Genomic DNA, 22,878 nt, shown 5'->3' with positions numbered 1-22,878 from the left:
CACACATTTATTTATGTCCACAGCATTGCAGGTATGTATGGTATTTGTATATCTCTCTGTCACTGTAACCTTGTTAATTATGTTCTGTGTTATTAAATTAAAGTGTGAGTCAGACAGCAGCAGCAGCATGACTGAACTGCACTGCTGTCCATTAGATTTATGAATAATAATATTAATACATAATAATATTAATGCAGCTGACGTGACAGTCCAGTCCAGACAATCAGAAACAAAGGCAAAAACACACTGACTGCTGTCACTCTCAATACAAAATGATAGAGACACGTTTTTTTTTTAAGCATTGGGACAAAATGGGGTGTCCTTCTCATCATGGGTGATCTGTCCCATGCTTCAAGGATGAAAGAAGCAGTGGTTTGGTGTTTCTGAAGGAGGAACGAACATCTCATCGCTCAATGGATTGAGAACGGCGTTTCCTTAATGATGTTCACCTGCTTGCCTGGGTCCAGACCTTTGACTCCGCCCACTCCACTGAGTTGACTGATTCTGGTCTGGCATCGTGACATGAAACAGAGGTTTCTCGGTTGGAAAAATGATCGGTCCAATGAGCGCCGGGGGGGGGGGGGGGGGGACTAACGATTAGCCAATCAGAGCCACGGGCGGGACTAATGCCGTCGTCAAGCTGTTGTCAAGCTGTGCGCCGGAACCAAGGAGGAGGAATAACAACAATGGAGACGCTATAGACAAGATAGACGCTGCTATCCAGGCTGTTCTGAATCCATTAAAAGTACCAATTACTTTGAAATCCGAAATACTTTGTTTTTACTTCACTCCGTGTTGTCAAAGATACTCTATACTTTCTGAACCGTCTCTGGTGTTGTCATGGCTACGCATCAGTGTCGACTTAAAATGATGTTAGATTCAGGCGGATACGTCGGTCTCTAGTGATCGGTTAGGGAAAATCGAATCCCCCTCCCCCCCACGGAAATCGGTGAGAGTGGAGGCAATGTCAGACTGAAGATGGAGACGGAGTGGAACGAGTTGACAGTTCTGTCTGATATCAGGCAAGTTTACCTGCAGGTTTCCCCGCTGGCTGTGCCCTCCATGTAATCAAAATGCATTTTATTATTGTAGTCTTTAAGTGATGGGAGCCTATAAAAGCTGTGCAGAGTAATGCCAAATATCCAGGCTATGAAACGACCACAAAAGGTCTTCCAATGTAAGAAATGCCCAATTTATTTAGCCATAGTCCGGTCCTTATTTACAAACATTTCTGTATTTGAATGTGTGTAGCCTATATGTTGTATAGAAATGCATGAGTATCATTTTGTTCACTCACAAAACAAGCCTTTAAATGGGATTTATATGTTGTCATCTGCAGGGACAGATGAGCAGACACTGAAGGTCTGTCTATCAGCAGCTTACAGCCTTGCAGTCTGGCCCCTCACAGACTTGACATGTTGAGGTTGAACACGTCACGGTACGTACGACTGAAGTCCGCGAGGGCTCAGTCCACAAGTCTGGGGGGTCGACATTTAGATTCAGCAAGACAGGCCGATGAGCACCGAGCTAACTTGGACAATAGCCCTGCTGTCCCGCGTGCCGGGGCGGGAGAAGGCGTACCTGCCAACATCAGACTGTGAAAAGAGGGAGATTCTCTTACTAAAATCTGCCTTTAACAACCGTTTTCTGGTGCGTTTTGTGTATTTATTGTACATTATTGTACAATATACTTGCATTTGTGACCTCTCACAGAGATTAGTAGCCTATGTAATCCAATCTAGAAATAACAGAATGAAATGCAGTATGAAATGTAAAAAAAAAGCACTTAAAATATCAAATAGGACCCTACCAAAGGAGTTTGTTGTTTACCATGGTAGTTTCCATTTCCATTTTCCAGTAACTAAGAAAAAAATCTGTTTCTATACCAGATAAGCAAGCATTCAGTCAGTGTCGATATTTCTAGATTATGTCACTTGGTTTATACAAAACAGCTAGTAAATAGCTAGTACATCTACAGGTTTGCTGATGTGGCTCGCGGTTAGAAAGGGGAAGGTCTCGCACTAAGTGGACTGAAATTTGGAAGTGTATTTCTTCTTCTTGGGACCTGTTTCATCCAGAAATTAATGTTTTCCTTGATGAAACTTTTGAAAGTCGGTTAAGGTGACAGATTTTAGTTTATCAAGACTGTTGTGACGTTACAGAGGCTGGTTGGCTTTGATTTACTGGATGAAGAAAAAAAGCTACCGTCTGAAAAAACACATCACTGCTTTGAGGAAAGGACTCAGAAAGGAAAAGGTGTTAAAAGGCTGAAACAAAATAAAAGTATTGATTGTGATGCACTGGGCGTTTCTTTCTCACGTGGGTTGTCTTTCTGTTTTCTCTCTCTCATTCTTCTGTGCAGAGGCTGAGGGTCGGGTCTCTCGATATTAATGGTGGGAGGGATAGAGGGCAGTTAGTTTTGGAAATGTGCCAGCAGAAAGGACTAGACCTTTGAGTCTGTCAGACAAGCTTTCTTAGGCCACATCCACACTAATACGTTTTCTTTTAAAACGCATAACTTTTTCTATAGTGTTTTCAGAGCCCTAAAACAGAGACTTTTGAAAACGCTGCTGACCCCGTTTTAGTTCGAAAACTCCGGGATTGCGTTTTAGTCCGGACGGGCGGAAACGGAGACTTTTGAAAACGATGATGCAGACGCCCACGTTCACTTCCTGATCGGGTCTTATCAGTCACGACGTGTCCTTCCCTGATTCGTCACGCCCCCTTCATCACGTGACCCTTTTCCGGAAGAAAACAAACGACATCAGCCTTGACTACCGGTGGTTAATTCAACATGGATAACGAATTACAGGCGTTGCTGACCTTGTGTAGAAATCTCTGGTCGTACTTTTCGCCATTGCTGTTCTTCCTTCGTAGTATTTTCTGCAACTAAGCAACCGACCGCAGAGTAGACAATCTGCTTCCTGTTTACACCGGCACACGCATGCCCAGTGTGCGTGAACGGTCATGTGATATGTGTTTTCAGGTGTGTTGTTTTAAAACGAAAATGTATTAGTGTGGATGTGGCCTTACAAGAAACACACAGTGATTGTGCAAATGAATAGACCGGGGCTTGTGGTGGAAGGGGCAGCTTTGTCTTAGCCATGGGACGAAGGAACAGCTATTCTCTTCTCAGCAGGGTTAGATGATAACATCACATCCACCACAGAGTTAGTGAGAGGCAGGGTTTTAATGGTCAGGGCCGAAATACAAGGGATTTCTTTCTGTTTTACTAATGTATATGCTCCCAACCAGCGCTCAGAGAGGATCAACACATTCAGTAAATTAAAGGATGCTGTACAGTGTGATCAGAGGGATCGTGACTGGATCTGCACCATAGAGTTCACACTATAGAGGTGTGCACAGGCCTGGAAACTAAGCCCGACTGTAATGCAACATTTGAAGCCCAAACCCGACCCGAAACCCAAAATCAAAACGTTCCTATTTAAAAGTCAGAGCCTCGTGGTCCGTGTATTTTTTGGTCATTCTATTTTCTTCTCAGAAACAAAAATGGAAAAAATCCACATCAAAATCCACAAATGAAAAACGGAAATAGAAGACATTTTCCGTTTTCCTTTTCCTAATTACACACTTCTCAATAAACAATAACAAACTAATTGGCCGACCTGAATTTATTTGCCTCTTGATAACGACAACACTGTAAAAAAAAAAACAAGACTCAACACCAGATCAAACAACTTCTGGAGATTTTTTTTTCCGGCTTACAAAACAGAGACAAACAGCAGAAAGTCACACTGTTTTGTGTGTGTTGCTATTTTTAACTCACTGCCACCTGCCAAGTCCAGGCTTCCAGTGGAAAACCATTCAACTAGACAGGACAGCTTGACCTAGCAGAGCTGGTGGACACACACACACACACACACACACACACACACACAGGGACAAACTGGTGATGTGGTGAGTACTCATGAGTGTGGCGGTAAAAGCCCTTCACTTAAATGAGGTTTAAATTTGCCTTTAAAACCAGCGATTAGCTCTGAAATCAGGAGACAGAAGAATTTGCTTTGGTGCCATTTCTCATTCCTACACAAAGCAGCCGCCTGACGTGTTAGAATTAGTTTTGTTGTTGTTTTGTTGTTGCGTGTCTCTACTGACTAATGTGTTGACGCCTGTGGGGCTAAAGTGACTCTCATACTCTCTCTCTGTTTTTATATTACATTTATCTTTCTTCTCATATGGGGAAGAAGAACTTGCTTGCATCAGTGTTGGGTGGTAACGCGTTACAGTAAAGTTACTACTTTCCCCTTTAATGTGCAGTGTAGTGCACAGTACTATTGTTATGACCCAGTGGGGGTCATGTATGCTGGCATGTTCTGTAGTACAGTGGTTCCCAACACAGTCCTCCTTTGTTCCATCTTTACTCTTGCACACCTGATCCCAATGGGGCCTACACACTTTCATGCTGCTCTGTTCAGGTAGATCTGTCTCTACCAATCAGCATTAAGACCTTAACTGGATCAGGTGCGCAAGAGTAGAGCTGGAACCAGTACTTGCAGGAAAAGGGGTCCTTGAGGACTGGGTTGGGAAACACTGCAGTAGTATGTATGTATATCGGCATATTCTGTTTTCTCTCTCTGGCCCAATCCCAGTGTCCCCCCCTACAGACCGGGCCCTGAGCCCTCACAGACTTAATTGGCATCACCTGTGTGTGCAGCTGTAGAGCCTGAGTGTGAGAAGTCATGAGGCTCCAAATGGTACAGGAGGAATGGGACAGCACTTTGTGGCGTCACGTGTTGCCTTGACGACGACAGACGTTACTATCTCCTGTTAATTAATCAATTTATAATTTACTCTTTGTTTGCGCTTTTGTCTAAACAGCATTATTAAGCTAAAACGAAAAAAAATGTTGATGAATAATGTTAAATAGGCCTGTAGCACCCAATAATGTAATAATTTCCTGAAAATGTAATAAAATTTGCACTTAACTTGATCGAAAATGTAATAAAAACCAACAATGTAACAACTTGACCAATAATGTAATAAAATGTCCTGACTGATATTGTAATAATATTTTACCGATGATGTAACACCTTTCAATATAATAAAACCCAATAATGTAACAACTTGACCAATAATGTAATAAAATGTATAATATATTGAAAGGTATCCTTCAAGAACTTTCAAGAAGGTGTACTTCAAGAAAAGTCTTGAAGTACATGTCAAGTAAGTTTTCCTGCTATTTGGATTTTATCAGGTGAAAGCATGACAGGAAGACTGAACATGGACGCTTGGCAGTAAAACATATCACAGCTTTCAGGGAGTAATCACATTACTTTACAGAGGACCAAACACAATGCTGCCTGCAAACTGATGCAATCTGAAGTTCAGCATATCTAAGTCTATAATATCCTTATGTTTATTTATATAGCACTTTCTAAAAAATGGTTTACAAAGTGCTTTACAGACCAGAATAAAATCAAACAAGACGATACAGTGGCAATAAAACAACAGTGAATAGAAACAATGACAACTAAGAACAGTAAAAGAAGAAAACTAGTAATGAAACAACACTAAATAAAAGCAATGAGAACTTTAAGAACAGTAAAAAGAAAGAAAATAAAATAAACTAATTTTGATTCCACTATGAATTTAGATAATGACACTGACAGGTTCCCTAGTGGAGGAAGAGTTGGAAAGTAAGGCGAATGGCATGAATTGTGATTCATGAATGGGTTTCTTTATTTTGGTTGTTAAATTGGTTTTAAATCCAGTTCCACTCAGCATTAAAAAGTCTTAAGTTTGTCTTTCTGAAACCTGAAGATACATTCAAACATCCAGAGCAACTTTTCCCATCGGGTGTCCAGACGGCAGCCGACCTCCCAGGAACCAATATCACACATCAGCAGCCCTCTCCACACCTGCTAGTACTGTGTGTGTGTGTGTGTGTGTGTGTGTGTGTGTGTGTGTGTGTGTGTGTGTTTGGTTAGGTAAGGGGTGACATATGGTATTTTCCTCCTATCCACTTCTTGTCTCTCAATGTAACCATGGTGTTTGTGTGTGTGTGTCCGTGTGTGTCCATGGATTCAGAGTAAGTGTTTTTCCTTGTCTGTTCTCTTCATTTGCCTGTCTCTTGATCTAATATATATACAGTATACAGTATATATACTATATCTCTTGCATTCACACATACTGCCACCATTTTCTTTTACATTAAAACACACATGAAGCAGCTGCTAGAGGCACAAAAGGCAGCCTGACACTCATCATCCTGCTTCTTATAAAACTGACTGATGGTGATGTGTCCATGAAATGTGACCACAATTGTTTTTTTCACACTGAAGACTGTATATATAACAGTTGGTAACACTTTACAATAAGGGTACATTAATTAAGGGTTAGTTAATGCTTAATTAACAGTCTGGTAATCATTTACTAATGGTGTTCATGTTAACTAAGGTATTCATTTATACATTATTTAATAGTCATCTTTACAAACTATTAAATAATGTATAAATTAATACCTTAGTTAACATGGACACCATTAGTAAAAGAAGGGTTAGTGAATGCTTATTAAGCATCAACTAACCCTTAATTAATGCACCCTTGTTGTAAAGTGTTACCGAACAGTTATTGATTGATTGATTGATAATTGAGGACCCTGGTTGTTTCTAAATACGGGTCACTCCCACTGAAACACGTTCAGTATGTTGCTGTTGCTGCTGTGACTACGTGACTGTGGACATTTTTCTATAGTTTATGTTTTTTGATTCGGAATCCAAAGAAGTTGAAGTTTTGAGTCGAGCTCGCCCGTTCTCTCTCTCTGTCTCTCATCGCCTGTCTTTTTTTTTTTTTTTTTCTTAGTTTTTTAGCCAAACAACAGAACACAGCTTTAATGAGAAAAAATAACAGAAATATATTTTTTTTCCATATAAAAGTGTTTTAAAAAATAAAAAGAGCGAGTTAGAGAGCGTCCTTCAACAAGCTTCAAACTTGTAGCAAATGATAATGTAATAACTAATGTAATAAATGAGTTCAAAATGTAATAATAGCTGACCTGTTAATGTAATAAATTGCAGGACAATGTAATTAAATCAAAATATTACATTAATCGGCAATCACTACTTTATAAGGACTGTAGCATTGTTTTTGTTTTTTTTACTGATGATGTAACAACAACATTGACTCATTCTGTAAAAACCCAAGTTAGCACATTGTTCTTTTTTTTTATTTACTTAACAAAAATAACAATACAACACAAAACACACAGAAATGACAGGAAAAAAAACATAAACATGTAGAGACATCAGAAAAGAGAAGAAAAATACTGTAAACATAACAAATGTAAAACAAAGTATATTAACTAGACAGAACGGAGATCACAGCCCAGTTATGAAGAAAGAAGGTAGAGATCATCATCGCCTGTCTTACTCCTGTTGTCTCTCCACCCTCTCTCTCTCTCTCTCTCTGTCTGTCTGTCTCTCTCTCTCTCTCCGCTGCTCTGACTTCCTATCCTGTCTACTCATGATCTGAGTGGAGGCTGAGTGGCAGAGAGAGCCTCCGTCAAGGTTGAGTTCATCTCTCTCTCTCTCTGCCTCTCTCTGCCCTCTTTCCATGATTTCTGACTGTATTTATTAGAAAACTCTCTGTCTCTCTGGAGGGCAGAGTCTCTCTCTCTCTCTCCCCCCCCCCCTTCTCTCCCTCTCTCTCTCTCTCATGAGTGCAGGTTTAATCAAATCTCTCTCATCTCATCTCAGATATGGCCCACAGCGCCCTGCTCATTTCAATGAGGCTTTAAAGGAACACTACACACACTTTTCTAGCTGAAAATGTATTGAAAAAAAAACTTTCCATCAGACATTTAAACGCACAGTACGTAATTTTCTGCCTCTAGGGCTCTCTCAATCAAAACAATAACAAAAGACGTAGCTTGATGACGTCATGAAGTAGCGTGGGATCATGGGAGTTTTTTTCGGGGACAGCTTCAGCGACAGAACGCGCAGCAAACGGGAATGAATAATCGTGATCCGTCACAGTGAGCGATAAAAACAATAGAATGAAAAAAAACAACAGAGCGGCTAGAGCGGCTAGCTAGCTAGCTGGCCGACTTCCTTCCTCACTCTCTGACGGATCATCTGGTGTTTCCCCTGTTTCCCCCGGAAGTTAGAGGGTAAAGGGGATATGACGCCATGACAGGAAGTTAGGGGGTAAAGGGGATATGATGCTGTGACAGGAAGTTAGGGGGTAAAGGGGATATGATGCCATTGACAGGAAGTTAGGGGGTAAAGGGGATATGACGCTGTGACAGGAAGTTAGGGGGTAAAGGGGATATGACGCCATGACAGGAAGTTAGGGGGTAAAGGGGATATGACGCCATGACAGGAAGTTAGGGGGTAAAGGGGATATGACGCCGTGACAGGAAGTTAGGGGGTAAAGGGGATATGACGCTGTGACAGGAAGTTAGGGGGTAAAGGGGATATGACGCCATTGACAGGAAGTTAGGGGGTAAAGGGGATATGACGCCATGACAGGCGACCAAATGAAACGCAACGTTACCTTGAAGAAAATTACGGATTTCTCTGGGTTTGAACATTGTTGGAACCATTTGGGATAATGTAAGTACACAACTCAAAAAAATACATAACATAGGTCTAGTCGTTTTTAGATATTTTAATGCGGAAATGTCACATATTGTACCTTTAAGATGTAATCTGTGAGAATCTCTTTTTTTTTAAGTGTTTATCTTGTCTCCATCTTTGTCCCTCAGCCTCACTGTGGTGTTTCTGCACTTCCCACAGATCACCTGTCAATCAAACCATGTGAGCGGAGCTTGGATTTTCTGTTGATGCAGTTTGAGTTTCTCTTTTCTCTTTTTTTTTGAGTAGTGGGGGAGATTTGAAACCGATCCACCAAATGCGATTGCTCTGGCGTGAAGCATTTAGGAATGATGCCTCCTTCCTGTTTGCACTTGCACAGTCATCAGTTTCATTTGTGCACCACGGCCAAACAGTTTGGATTTTCAAAACTCTGGGTAACAGCTGCAATCTAGGAAGTCTGAATATACTGTGGGCAAAATGTCATGGAGAAAAACTGGAAAAACTATCATGGTGGAAATGAAAACCAGTATGTTCAATGGATTTGCAGAGGAATCTGAGGAGAAATGAACTTGATTTTCTGAAACATTCCCACCATCAGGAAGGCAGGGATGGCTGTGTGTGTGTGTGTGTGTGTGTGTGTGTGTGTGTGTGTGTGTGTGTGTGTGTGTATGTGTATGTGTATGTGTATGTGTATGTGTGTGTGCTTACAATGGATGTGTCTTCACTTTACAGTCAGTGGGGTCAATCCCCACCTTTAGTCTGAGGATACTCAGATCACCACTACAGATTACACACACACACACACACACACAGACACAGACACACACACACACACACCATATTTTCATGCTGGAAGCAGATATTATTGTGGAAAATCATTTTCATCGAACAGATAGCAATCCCATGCATAAAACATACTTCACACACATTGGCAGAGCAATAATATTCTGTTTATGGTTCATAAATCAACTTAATGGCTTTCTGTGTGTGTGTGTGTGTGTTGTGTGTGTGTCCACAGAAAAGAGACAATATGACTGAGAAATAATGAACATGATGTCTGCGTGTGTGTGTGTGTGTGTGTATGTGTGTATTTATGTGTATTTGTGTTTATGAGCGTAATGTTTATTGATTTGGGTACGTGGCAGACTGCACCCTTCGCTCATGCAAAACCGAAATTCAATAATAACTGCCTCTGTACAGCCTCCCATAAAAGCCAAATGCAATTATCTTCTATCATTTCAGTACAAGTTAATTGACGACTACATGAAAATCACAATGGAGCTGCAGAGAGACGGCAGCAATAACAGCAAGAGCAGAAAGTAATATTCTGACAGTTGGCAGTCACGGGGTCTCGGTGGATCGAAGGGAACGCCGCTGCGTTTCGGTCCAAGCGATTGGTCTTTTCATGTTATCATATCTTCAAATGTAGTTCTATAATTTCAATTAAACGTGTCATTAAAGAACTCATTTAAAGAAATAAGCCTGAGTGTTAATTTAACCAGTTTTTCATCAAGGTGGCCCGGTGGTTACAGAGAGAGAGACACACAGCCAGAAGATCACAAGTTCTATCATATGAACCAGTGGTTCTCAACGTGAGGTCCGGGGACCACCAGGGGTCCTTGAGGGGGTTCCATGGGGTCCCAGGCAAATTGATGAATTGTTAAACTTCAATTATTTCATTTACAAGAAGTTAACACATGTAGAGAATGTAGGATAATTACTATTTTGGTCATAGTTTCTCTATTATCTCTCTACCTACAATACAGATAGTAATGGGATTCTGGACAAAATCATATGTGACAATGAAAATACGCTCAGATTTGGGTTCAAGAGACACAATCTCATTAAAATGGGGATCTGTGTGGCCCTAATGTGATTGATATTGATGTGATTGATGTGAAAAAGGTTGAGAATCACTGCTCTAAACAGCCAAAGTGTCTTCCCCAAGCGTCCAAAACCCTCAGAGGAACTGCTTTCAGGATCGACTTCAACATGCAGCTAACGTCCACTAGAGTCCGGCTCCAGAAAGACTCCAAACCTCCAACTCCATGAAGTCAGCGGACCACAACTGAACTTCTGATAAAAATAACGGAGTCAGTTGCTCCGGCTCCAGTTCCACTTTGGTGTTTACATGTGCTGTGTCTCTGCAAAGAAACAGATTCCTAACAGCACACTGTATAGTGATGCAAATTAAGTTTTAAAAAAAGATCTCCTCCCTGTAAAAACAAAGAAAAAAAAAAAAGGAAATGACTGGTTGCTATATTGTCAAACTAAGATCACAGGGAAAAAAGAGTGCTACAAACAAAAGGACAATCCAGGCACTCCAAATATAAAAATATAACCACGAGGAAGGAAATATTTAAAAAGCCTTTATTGTAGTGGCTAAATCATTAAAAAAGCCAACATGTTCTTCAGGGCTTTAAACGAACCCCTTCTTGTAAAGTTGACTTTCTGGAGATGAGAGGTTTCCATCTGGCCGAGCGCTCTGATTATTTTTATTCTCATGATGCTGAATATCATTTCCACCAATTTCTGTAAACATCACTAATGGGTTATCGCTGTATTATTTGATTACAAAGCCACCCACATTTTGAGCACTAAGCATTCATTAGCTGTTTATGAGATTAGTATTATGGGATTACTTGCTTTATGAGACCGCACACAGCAGACACAGGCAGGGACTGGAGATGGGAGAGAAAGAGGGGAAAACATGCAACACACTGCGGGACTCCAAGAGTTTCCCAAAACACTGAACTGAATTTCAGAGGTGGAAAGTAACTAAGTACATTTACTCAAGTACTGTACTTAAGTGCAATTTTGAGGTACTGCCACTTTACTCGAGTATTTCCATTTTGTGAGACTTTATACTTTTACTCCACCACCATTTCAGAGGGAAATATTGTACTTTTTACTCCACTACATTTAACCGACGGCCCAAAGCTCCTCCCGGTCCATTCAGCTCTATTCCTGAAAAAAAACTCTATTAATGGTGGAATCAATGAAGCGAGCGAGTAAACTTGTTAAACTGGTAAACTTGCTACCTGCCTCTTCACTTGTCATTGTGGAACATGTAGACTTCAGCGGGAGAAGAATCTGTCAAAGTGAGACTGGTAACAGGTGACACTTCTCCGTAGGTACGGTTAGCTTAGCCGTTAGCATTTATGCACGGTGCTTTTCTAGGTTTGTCCTTGGTAGGTCTCCGTAGTGCAGTGGCTTTGCTGTGCTTTATTTACAAGTGTTGCAGTTTCTGTGACCCTCTAGTGGTCAGGAAATTTTGCTTATTACAGCTTTAAGTAAACTTTTGAGTGCAGGACTTTTACTTTTAATGGAGTATTTTTCCATTATAGTATCCCTACTTTTACCTAAGTAAAGGGTTTGAGTACTTTTTCCACCACTACTGAATTTGTCCATCAGTACCGATTTCAGTGGAGAGTTTTAGTTTCACATGGTACAAATGCTGCTTCAGAGACTTTCATTGATATTCATTCAAATTTCAGTGGGTGAGGAGTTTTTGTTCCAAAACAAATTAGTTTTGACAGAAATTGCAGCATCTGGCTACATAAAAACAGTGGTAAAACCTATGGATAGGAATACGAAATACGAAAATGTGACCATTCATATTGTGGGTCAGAAAAATGAATGACAATATTAGCTACATTATCTAAATTATATTATTTGCACTTTTTTAAATTGTTGTTTACATTCTAGCAGCCAATGGCGTGGCTAGAAAGATTTGTGTCTCAGAAATAAACAGAATTCTGCACAGTCAGACTTTGTTGTCACTGAACTTTTATTGATCACATTGTATCCTGGTTGTATTGATCCTGAACCTCAAATCAGGTATTGAATTGTATTGTGAGATAAGCAGATTGTCCCAAAACGTACTTATTTCCCCTTTAAAATAAAAAATCATCAAAAGAAATATTCCTAAATTGTTTTAATACAATACAATGTACAATCAAGTATTCAAATGTACACTATTCATGCACGGAGCACATATATTATTTTTAAGATGTCGTTTCAGACATAATTTCCTGAAGTTTTGTGAGACCAGGCTTCATTTTTTGGTTCTATATGGAATCCTTATTAGTGTGTATCTATCTATCAATCTGTCAAGACAGACAGGAGGAGAGACAGAGACAAAAACAAAGTTAAAGTGCAGCGCAGGCAGATGTGAGGCTCCAACTGCTCTCTGTAGGCCGAGTGAGATCAATAGAGAAACATCTCGCAACCACAGCAGAAGAGTGTGTGTGTGTGTGTGTGTGTGTGTGTGTGTGTGTGTGTGTGTGTGAGAGAGTGTGTGTGTGTGTGTATTGGGTCTGTGTTGAGAATGTGCTTTTCTTAAGAGGGAAAAATATTTAGCAGCAATGTCAGATTTATACATGTTTTTGCATCTTTATCTGTGTGTTTATAATAAGCTTTAATAATAATAATAAGCTTTATTTATACAGCTCTTTTTGAACAGTTACAAAGTGCTTTAAAGTCAAAAGACAACAATAACTACTAAAAGAGAAAAAGTAAAACAACAACAAGATGGAACGATAAAAGGCAATAACAGAGTAAAACATAACATAAAAAGGCAAAAAGAGCATAAAACATAAAACAAAGCAAAACAGTATAAAAGCAACAAAAAAACAGGAAGCAAGGATCCTACAGGTCATGGCGGATGGTGTTGAACCGTCCAATGGCCGCCGGCACAAAGGAACGCCTGAGGTTCCGTCCTGCAGCGTGGGAGGAGGAGCCTGAGGGAAGGAGGAGCCTGAGGGAAGGAGGAGCCTGAGGGAGGGAGGAGCCTGAGGGGGGAGGAGCCTGAGCCTCTCCGTCTTACAGCGTGGAAGGAGGAGCCTGTGGCTGAAGCTGCTGGATGGAGTTTATCTTTCCCCTCATCCTCCTCTCTGCCACTGCCTCCAGACTGTCCAGCCTGAGTCCAACAGCAGAGCCGGCCTTCCTCACCAGCTTGTTCAGTCTGTTGGTTTCCCCTGCCTTGATGCCGCCTCCCCAGCACACCACAGCAAAGAACAGACTGGCTGCTACAGACTGGTAGAACATCTGCAGCAGCCTGTTGCACACGTTGAAGGACCTGAGTCTCCCCAGGAAGAACAGCCTGCTCTGTCCTTTCCTGTAGAGCCTCAGTTTTGTCCGACCAGTCCAGTTTGCTGTTGAGCTGCACTCCTAGAAACCGATGAGTTCACCATCTCTACCTCCCCCTCCTGTCCACAGTGGTATCTATCTGTCAGTGCGTGTGTGTGTCTAGCAAGCTCGCTATCCATACATCACCTCATCAGTCTATATATCTATCCATTCATACATCCCTTCTTTCCATCCATCCATTATTTAGCTGTTAGTCTTTCACCCGTCATTATCAATCTATCTCTATCTATTGCTCCTTCTATCCATCCATCCATCGCCTGCTGATCAGTATTCATGCAGTGTCGTCTAGGTTGGCTACAAAGACCTGCTATAGGTGACATCTGAAAGGTCCTGGGAGACTGGAATTAGCTATGGAGGGATGGGAGGGAGGGAAGATGTGAGGCAGACAGAGAGAGAGAGAGGAAGGCAGAGAGAGAAAGAGCGAGGGAGGGGTGAAGAGAGATGGATGGAGGAGGAAAGGGAACAGAGGGAGGGTCTGAGGAAGGGAGCGAATCATGTCAATGTGTGTATCTTTTTTAATATTAATAATCATCACCATGTTAATATTTGCATCCTCCATAGTTTCGCCACCTGGTGGATCTGGAGGGAAATCTGCTGGATCGCTTTACGGCACAAAACAGGAAGAGGTTCTGTTCTTCCAGAGCAAACGGAGCTAAAGCTGAAAGAGTTTCTGGCAGCAGATGGTGGAAGGAGGGAAAGGAAGATGGAGAAATCACTTTCCAAAGAGAACACAGCCAAAGAGAAAACTTTTGACTGAAGATCATCGGGGTTTATGGGAAATTTTGATTTTGAGAAACAATAGCACTAACACTACCGCTGGTGTGAGATAGAGGCTACAAATCGACCATTGTCTCATATGTTTCTGGTAATTATACCAAGGTATCACAAGTCACTTGACGATAATATATTGATGTTTAAAGGACTTTTTAATAAGAGTCCTGGATCTGAATTGTGTACAGATATGATTTAGCTAGATTACATTTACACCTGACATATCTGATGTATCTGAACCAATCACTAGTGACTGTCGTATCTGAACCGATCACTAGTGACCGACGTATCTGAACCAATCACTAGTGACTGATGTATCCGGCCGCTCTGACGCTACTTCTAGATTGATAGAAGTTACCCATACACACACCGGTGTTTCCACATACAAAGATTTATTTGTGTGATTTAGCAAAAGCAACTGTAAGAGTCCAGGAAGCCCAGGTGTGAGTCTGTCAGAGGTGTTTACCTGTTAAACGCCTCTCCAGTGGCTCCAGACCGACTCTCTCCTGTCAGAATTGAGACTTGATGCATACACCGGTACTCCTGTATAAGTCAAAGTCCCCATTGTTCCCATCTGAGTCATTCAGTATCTCTAAAATACAGAGGTGGGGACTCGAGTCACAATTTTAATAGCTTGAGACTTGATTTGACGCGTGAAGAGAAGACTTGAGACTGGACTTGACTTGGGTTCTGGTGACTTGGGACTTGACTCTGACTTGTACTTTGATGACTTGAAAAGGTTTCTTAAGTCTTGACTTGAGATCTTGTGTTTGTGTAAATGACTTAGATTGAAAGTGATGAGATTTGTTCCAGCAGACGACTGCATTTAAATTCTGTTTTCTGAATTTGTATGGAATGATTGAATTTATTGAAGTTGAAACTGATTATAGAAATCAAACTCATGATGCTCTTACCAAGTTTTTATCCTATTAAAACCATATTGCATTGAAAAGTCCTAGATATTTAGTTTTCTTTAAGATATTAAATTGATACTGGACTCTCGATTTGTTCTGACTTGACTTGCTGTTCTACATTTAGACTTGAGACTTGACTTGAGACTTGTGCCTCAAGACTTGAGACTGACTTGAGACTTGTGCCTCAAGACTTGAGACTGACTTGGGACTGGAGCAAAGTTGACTTGGTCACACCTCTGGCTGAGAGGAAAGGAGAATGAGTAACATTAATTTAATCCACAGTTAAAGGTTGAACTGAACAGCCTATGATCCTTCATCAGTTAATTTTACAAGGTGATTGATAACTCTGCACATTTGCACATTCTACACAGATTTATGCACATACTATGTTACCTCCATCTGTAAATCTGATAGTAGAATATGTTAGAGTGCATATTATAAGATACCAGATGGGAGACATATATTCACAAATGTGTCCAGACAGGCAAGACACATTTGTGAATATACTGTATGTCAAACGAAGAGAATCTTGGAAATTATTATAATAACAACAGTACCACTCCTGTTAGATGCAAAGAGAAATTAATTACATTTATTTGTTACAAACACCAGTCTACGCCAAGGTGGATAGGGCGGGACTGGGCTAAAAATAGGCCTATTCAGATGTTAGACAGATCCCCCCGGTCGTGCCGGCGGGCTCCTCGGCACCGGGGAGCCGCAGGGCGCTGCAGGGCGTGGCGAGGTGCGGCGTACTCTGCGATGTTGGGCAGTCCGTGTGCCACGCAGCAGCTGAGCGTGCTGCAGAGTACCTCCATGTCGCGGGCCTCGTGCCACTCGCCGGCGCTCTGGTCATAACGCTCCACGTTCAAACAGCGGGCGAAGCCGTCGAAGCCTCCGACCACAAACAGCTGGTCGTCCACCACCTCGATGCCGAAGTCGCTGCGCGGCTGCAGCATGGCGGGCACGGCGCGCCACGTGTTGCTCAGCGGGTCGTAGGCCTCGGCGCTGCTCAGGCGGTGGGTGCCGTCAAAGCCGCCCACCTAGGAGAGGAGAGGTGGATTATGGGTCAGAGGTTTCAAGCGGAGGTGGGGCTGGTGCTGCATTCATGAGCAGCGGTTCTCAACCTTTTTGCCTCGTGCCCCCTTATAACGAAGCGATGCCTACTCATGACCCCCGTTAAAGACGGTCCAACCAGAGAGTGATTTTCCATTTTCCGGTTGTTTTATTTGATTATCAGAGGGGGCAGAGAGGCTGAAAACTATTCAGTGTTTTACAAGAAAAAAGCAAAAATTTGAGAAAAACAGAAAAAATAGACATATTAATGAATTTGTATAACAGAAATATGTTTGTTTGTGTCCTATAAATCACCTTGCAACCTGCCAAAATTACCTCACGACCCCCTGGAGGGTCCCAACCCCCAGGTTGAGAACCACTGTGCTGTGTGCATTATAGCTCTCCTCTGAAACCCAGACTAATGAAATTCTTTTAGCAGATCTTTACGGCAGGGAGACCCACCACACCTGTTCAATGGTAGAGAAACTCTGGGGAACATTACTGCCTTTTAAATGAAGAATTAATTTACAAATAATTGAACAATTCAATTAATAAATGAAAATAAATGTTGTTGTAGGTTTTATAGATTGTTTTCCTGTAGCTGTGGTCAGGGAGGAACCTCCATCATATCAGTGGTGAACGACAATGACTGACTGATATCTGATTTTTAAGAAAAGGCCAATATCGGCCCGATATTGGGACCGAACCCTCCCGAACCTTCCCTGACCTCTAGTCCTCTAGAGTCTGACTGGAGTCCCCTCTGTGTCTCAGAGTGTTTGAGCGTCATATGAGTGTGATCAGTGTTTGTGTGCTGCTTACTGCGTAGACGCGCTCTCTGTAGGCGATGGCGCCCAAGCCGCTGCGCCTGCTGCTCATGTCGGCGATCAGCGTCCAGCGGTTGGTCTCTGGGTCGTAGCGCTCAGCTGTCGCCAGGGGCTCGTTCCCGCTGAACCCGCCGCAGATGAACACCTAGGGAGAGTTAAAGGGGCATTAAGTAATCTGTGATCTTTTATAGACCTCTGCTGGCGACCAAGAGGAATTACAACAACATTGACTACAGGCGTCTGGCTCAGTTTACGGCGGCCTGTGATTGACACAAACAATAAAGTCGCATTTTCACAACAGAGAGGAGTAAGCAACTAATTAGAGCAGAGATCCAATGGAAATGTCTACTGAAGAGCTAATACTGAATTAGCTGAATTTAGCCCAATGCTAAATACTAGAATAATAAAACTGCTTTGTTATTTGCTTTTTTGGCTTGAGAACGAGGCTTTTTAACCTTCACAGATGAAATGTCTTTCGATGTTGGCATTTTCTCTCTCTCTCACAATCTTTCTATCTTTCTTTCTATCTCTACTTTAACTGTCAAAAATGTGTGAGGGGTTCTACTTGTGCTGATATTGGATAACGTACAAATTTGCTGATATTTGGTAAAGCTAAATCGGCTAGTTAGGTTTATCCTCTTTTTCTCTCATTATCGCCTAGGTTAACATTAACTTTCGAGAATATTAACTTTAGGAGTAAGTGACTTTGGCTGGGACATTATTGAACACAGAAGGTGAAAAAGTTACTGTGAGAGTGGTTTGGTTTGATGCCTTTAAACTGTACTAGTTAAGGTGCACCTGAAGTCTTCATGGTGTAACTTAACAAAGACACAAGCTAACTTGTTTCAACATAACGTTTATGTAAGTAAGTAAAGTTTATCTATATAGCACCTTTCACAGAGCAAAGTCACAAAGTGCTTCACAGGAGTAAAACAGTTAAAATAAGACCATCAAATAGTAAAAAACAATAAAACATAAAAACAAAAGACATAGTCACAGAAATACAGACACAAGAGGCGAGACAAAGGCCAGTCTGAACAGATGAGTCTTCAGCTGCTTTTTAAAAGTGTCAACAGAGACTGCAGATCTTAAGTCCAGTGGAAGAGCGTTCCACAGTTTAGGAGCCACAATTTCAAACTCCATCACCTTTTGTTTTGAGTCTAGAGTGAGGGACGACCAGTCAGCCCTGGTCAGAAGACCTAAATGACCTGCTGGTGCTGTAGGGATGGAGCAGGTCGCAGATGTACACAGGTGCCTGACCATGCAGGGCTCTATATGTGATTACAAGAACCTTAAATTGAATCCTAAACTTGATGGGAAGCCAATGTAAGGAAGCCAAGATGGGTGTGATGTGAGACGTCCTGCTGGACCTGGTCAACAGCCTTGCAGCAGCGTTCTGTACCATTTGTAGACGGTCCAGGGATGCCTTGCTGAGGCAGGTGAAAAATTACATTGACTTAATATAACACCAAGGTTTCTAAGGTTAGACCGTACAGTTGAGGAAAGGGACCCAATACACTGAGTGAAGCAATAATAGGAACCTCAGTCTTGTCTGTGTCAAGCTGTAGAAAGTTGTTGGCCATCCAGTCCTTAATGGCAATCAGACAATCGTGCAAAACAGACAGTTTGTCAGTCTTATCTGGCTTAAAAGAGATGTACAGGAATGCATGAAGATCGAGAGAACGGGGGTTGGAAGACACCATCCCACGGAATCATGCCATAGAAATCTACCATAGATGATTGAATACCAAGAAGGGTCTGGCGGTCATACACCCAAGCAGCGGATACATCAGGAAGAAACAGGTGCGCTAGCAACACCATTGCACATATGACAAGTAGGACCACACTGGATGGGCGGGCAGTGGCAAAGCCAAACACAGGCGCCATCATGCCGGAAGTGCAGCTAGACAGTTTCATGTGAGTGTACTGTAAGTGTAGCTCAATATTAAGGGAGAAGAGGGCATTTTGTATTCACTTTCCCAGTTTGGCAGTTTTCCAGTCATGCTTCTGTAACCTATGTGCTCTCGCCTCCCAGAGCTACAGCTGTGTGTTGAGTTATTTCTAGCTCCACCCACCTTTCCGTAGAGTGTTGTGGCGCTGGCGTTGCTCCTCTGCTCGTTCATGGGTGGGAGCACAGTCCACTGGTTGGTCTTGGGATCGTAGCGCTCGGCAGTGTTGAGCCGAACGTGTCCGTTGTAGCCTCCCATGGCGTAGATACAGCCGTTCAGCACGGCCACACTGACATGGGCGCGGTATGTGTGCATGGCCGCCACCTGGTGCCAGGTGTGGGTGCTGAGATCGAACTTTCGCACGCTGTTGAAATACCCGGCCCTGCCCAAGCCGCCGACGCAGTAGACGGCGCCGTTGAGGAAAGCGGCGCCGTGGTAAGCCCGAGGACTCTCCTCGTGGCCGTCTGTCGCGGTGACCCAGCGGTCGGCGCGGGGATCGTACGCCTCGATGCCGTTGGTCAGACCGCCACCGCTCAAGCTTCCGACGGCCAACAGGACGGCGTGGGGCAGGCGAGGGCGGGACAGAGCGTTGTGGGAATCAGAGGCAGAGGTGGTGAAATCGAATATGGCCCTCAGGGCATTGAGGATGATCAGGAGGCACTCTGCGTTGTCCTTCACCAGAGCGTTCTTCTTCACGTTGTTCATTAAGTAGTCAGTGGTCATCAAAGCCAGGCGGACCTGGACAGAGATGAGAAGACACAAGTTAGACATTAAACAGTCTAAACAGATTTGTGAGATGTGGCAGATATTTGGGAATATATTCTATAATTCTATAATATTCCAAGCACACATGAATATTTGTTGTATTTGTCATCTGTAGCTTTGACCGTTGCACTCCCAAATATTTGATCTAGGAATTCAACTTTATGATACTGTAGTGTTGAGTCCGGTCTCCAGAACACTTTTGGACTCGTGGCTATTTTGACTTTTCGTGGTATTGGCCATTATTGGATGTTGACTTTCCTGCCTGCCACCTTGGTGTAATTTCTCCCCAGCACTACACACAATTAAAGGGATTATATCTAATTCTAATATGTGGCGGTCCTCGAACCTCTATTCATTGAATAGTCAATATCTTATGCACTAATTAGTTGGATGTTGAAGGGGTTAGTGCACACTGTTTATTGTCTATTTTGGTCTTGAATAGGACTCGATTTGCTCTGGTCTCAGTCTTTACTTGGTCTGGACTCCCTTTGGACTCGGTCTTGAAAGTGACTTGGACTCGACTAAGGTGGTCTTGACTACCACCCTGATTATACTATTGCACTCAGGCTAAGACCAGATCATCTAAATGCCAAAGATGTAAAAAAAACAGAAAATAGTGACAGCTGCCTTACTGTCCATCCCTCAGTTACCTTGGGCAGCAGCACGGAGATGTGACCGTCCCGTTCCTCAGGTGAGTGGCCGATCCAGCGGAGCGCGGCCTCGAACACCGCGCTCTCCTTATTCACGTTGAGATCGTCCCGCTCGAGGAACTCCACCAGCTGCTGCAGAGAGAGCGTCAGGAACTCTTCGGAGGCTACGGCGATCTCCTCAAAGTGGCGCAGGATGAACCGGAAGACCTTGCCCCTCAGGTCCGGACAGTGGTAGACCTCCATGAACCTCCAGATGCCGATGCAGTTCTGCGGGCAGAGCTGCTGCTCCAGGAACTCGCAGCAGGTGCGTACGACGCCCATGACGCAGAGCTGGTCCGCCGCCACCAACAGCTCCTCCACGTTGTCCTCGGTCACCGGGACGGAGCGGGTGTAGGCGAACTCGAGGAGGAGGCGCATCATGTCGGCCGACACGCCGGGGATGTTGTAGTGACGCTGCTCTTGGGACGTCCAGCCGTGGGTGAAGAGAGCGCTGTGGGATTAGGATGGAGAGGAAGGCAGAGGATTATTTTGGGGATGTTGTTTTCTTTCAAGATGGCCACACACACACACACACACACACACACACACACACACACAGACACAATCTGGCCTTGTATCTTCAAATTTTCAACATGTTTGAGTTAAACTGCAGAAAATTCAGTGAAATACAGTCCTGAACATCAATAAAAGAGTGATGTAAGATGTTAATGCATGCACACCCACACTCCCTCTCTCTCTCTCACACACACACACACACACACACACAATCAGGCTTCATATCTTAAAAAGGAAAATACCAGTGTCATTTATAGCTACAGGCCATTTACATCTGTCTATGTCCAGTTTACATTTCCCCCAATCATTTTGCAACACATGCAGTATGTAATTAGATTTTTTAACATTTGCTTTTACTTGTTTTTTGTCATTATTTTTAGTTTTTTTTGTCATTTTATTCTAACAAAGACCCCCAAAATCAAAAGCCATGGATGTGACAGTAAAGTGTTTTGAGGATTACTTCCTGTGGCGTCAGCTGACTGACCGTAACTGAACGTAACGCAGCGCTGAGATGAAAACACTCGACTCAGCTCAGTGAAGTAAGGAGAAAACAGAAAGTCTGACCGAACCAAATGAAGGGTTCATATGTCCTGTGATGGAGTCATCGCTCTGTGGAAGTTTGTTTTTTGTTGTTTTTCATACTGGACAAAGAATGAATGGCAGCAAACAGCTTCTTCTGAAGGGAGGAAAACAACTATGCTGACTGTGTGCAGGTAAACCTAAAAAGTATCCTCCAAAAAATGTGAGTGTGTGTGCTCTCTTGTGTTTTTTAGGTCCTTTGTTGTTTGTAAAGCACTATGTGACAAACCTGTTTTGTTAAAAGCACTGGAGGAAACACTTGACTTAAAGAGAAGTAACACAGTAAGAAATAATGCAGTGAGACCGTCATATGGTTTTGTTTTTCAGATTCAGATGAGTCACAATCATCATTTTGGAAGTATTTTGTTTTTTGAAGCTTTTGTTTTTTCCTTCCAACTTTACCGACATCTCCTCGCTGAGATAACCAACTCACCAGAAGTATGAGCTGCAGCCGCAGAGGATGATCTTGTGGGCGTTGAATTCAGCGCCATCGACTCTGATCACCGCGTCACACAGTTTCCCCTCCAGACGCAGCTCATTAAACACCGAGCCTGAGCTGTTTGACGCTTTGTCTCGTTCGTTCATTTTGTTTTTAATCGATCAGTACGATATCATTTACTCTATTCTTTAGGTCGTGGATGATTTTGTCCTTCTACTAGACAGGTTTCACCAGCTTGTCTGCATGTGAGAATCATGAACTTTCAAGCATCTCTTGGTCAGATTCTATGGCTCTTTATTGCATCACAAAGCCTCACAGTAAACAGAAATTAAAGCAGTGGATATTATAGTAACACAGAAATACAACTAAAAACACAATGTCAATATTTTCATTATTTATTTTATAGTGTGATACTGGTTTTACCCCAATAACACCTCAATATAATGTAATTAAGGCCATGAAAATATAATAAAATTGTCGTATGGAGAGTTTCATCATGTTCACATGCAGCTCAGTCAACTAATCTTGCATTTTTGCTCCATTTCATTTTATGTATACAGTATGTGTATATATATATGTATATAGCATTGCCATGTATCAATAATATAGCTTATTTTGTTAGTTACATAGTGGGCCACTACACATGTTAGGCTATTTTGATAAGCATATGCAA

The 22,878-nt window shown here is 42.5% G+C and overlaps 1 protein-coding gene across 1 annotated transcript; it reads right to left on the bottom strand.

Annotated features, from left to right (window-relative positions):
• Positions 1-13,205: 13,205 nt before the first annotated feature.
• On the bottom strand, positions 13,206-22,351 carry LOC139657069 (kelch-like protein 10). Its single transcript, XM_071534774.1, has 7 exons — positions 22,200-22,351; positions 20,633-21,122; positions 19,344-19,955; positions 17,264-17,413; positions 16,100-16,431; positions 13,384-13,614; positions 13,206-13,314 (listed from the first exon to the last, which is right to left on the bottom strand). The coding sequence occupies exons 1-7, from the start codon at positions 22,349-22,351 to the stop codon at positions 13,206-13,208; spliced, it is 2,076 nt and encodes a 691-aa protein (XP_071390875.1).
• Positions 22,352-22,878: the final 527 nt, after the last annotated feature.

This window comes from Centroberyx affinis, unplaced genomic scaffold, assembly GCF_046629955.1.
Source record: "Centroberyx affinis isolate AG114_WGS23_722 - 3 ecotype Tasmania unplaced genomic scaffold, CSIRO-AGI_Caff_v1 ptg002621l_1, whole genome shotgun sequence".
Taxonomy (NCBI): domain Eukaryota; kingdom Metazoa; phylum Chordata; class Actinopteri; order Beryciformes; family Berycidae; genus Centroberyx; species Centroberyx affinis.
This window is presented reverse-complemented; position numbering and strand designations above follow the sequence as displayed.